Genomic DNA, 908 nt, shown 5'->3' with positions numbered 1-908 from the left:
GGAAATTGAATTACTTTGGTTTACAGTTGACAAATTACATTTGAAGCAAGTCAGTGAAAAAAGCAGATACGGTTCGTTTTAAAAATTGATCCAGAGTTTTATAAATTGTAATTATTAAATATGAATATTTTTATATTTTAAGGAAAAATTTTCCTTCAAAACCGCTCGAGAAAATAAGCCATCAGAGTTGTCAATTTTGATTAAATTCACTGGTCTGGTTCATTTGGACTTTCGAAATGCAGAAGCCGGTTCACTGGATGAACGTAAAAAGGGTCCAATTCAATTTTTGGATATATTGTTTGCACAAGGGCGTTCATCTCCAATATTCGAGTAAATTTCTGTTTAGCAATTTTAATTTATGACTTTTGAAAATGAATTGAAATAATTTCAGATTGTCGAAATCATTCAAAGCAGTCAGGAATTCATTTTATTGCATTCCACAAGGTGCTGGTGCGGACATGAAATATGGCATTGAATTGTGGAGAGGCTTGTTCATTTCAGCGCGCGTAATTGATGGTTTTCGACCAGCGATTAATATTGATGGTGTGATGGAAATTGGTTTTCATTTTTGTGAAAAACTTTTAATAATTGAAATGGATTTTAGTATCACACAGTTGCTTTTACAAGCGTCAGTCACTGATAAATTTGATTTGCGACATATTGAATGGTGATGAACGTGAAGTAAAATTTCATCCAAATCAGCTTAGACTGGATACCCGACTTCAACCAGAACAGTTGAGCTTGTTGATACCAGAATTAAAAGGTAATCGATATTGGAATATTTGAAATATATTTCAATGTTTGCGTTGTTTTGTTTATTAATTTAGGGGTTAGCATTCATACAACACATCGAAATCAAGATCGAATTTATCGTATTAAAGATATACTCAGTACGGCAGTATCGATGA

The 908-nt window shown here is 32.6% G+C and overlaps 1 protein-coding gene across 1 annotated transcript; it reads left to right on the top strand.

Annotated features, from left to right (window-relative positions):
- Positions 1-142: 142 nt before the first annotated feature.
- Tsp_14416 (putative protein tag-76) lies at positions 143-898 on the top strand (the record flags this gene model as incomplete). The annotated part of the gene is made up of 4 exons (XM_003367668.1): positions 143-330; positions 392-558; positions 605-763; positions 828-898. Coding segments are annotated over 4 exons (585 nt in total), but the record flags the coding sequence as incomplete, so codon positions are not given.
- Between the last annotated feature and the right edge of the window lie 10 nt (positions 899-908).

The sequence above is a fragment of the Trichinella spiralis genome (genome assembly GCF_000181795.1).
Source record: "Trichinella spiralis strain ISS 195 chromosome Unknown Scfld3888, whole genome shotgun sequence".
Classification (NCBI taxonomy): Eukaryota; Metazoa; Nematoda; class Enoplea; order Trichinellida; family Trichinellidae; genus Trichinella; species Trichinella spiralis.
This window is presented reverse-complemented; position numbering and strand designations above follow the sequence as displayed.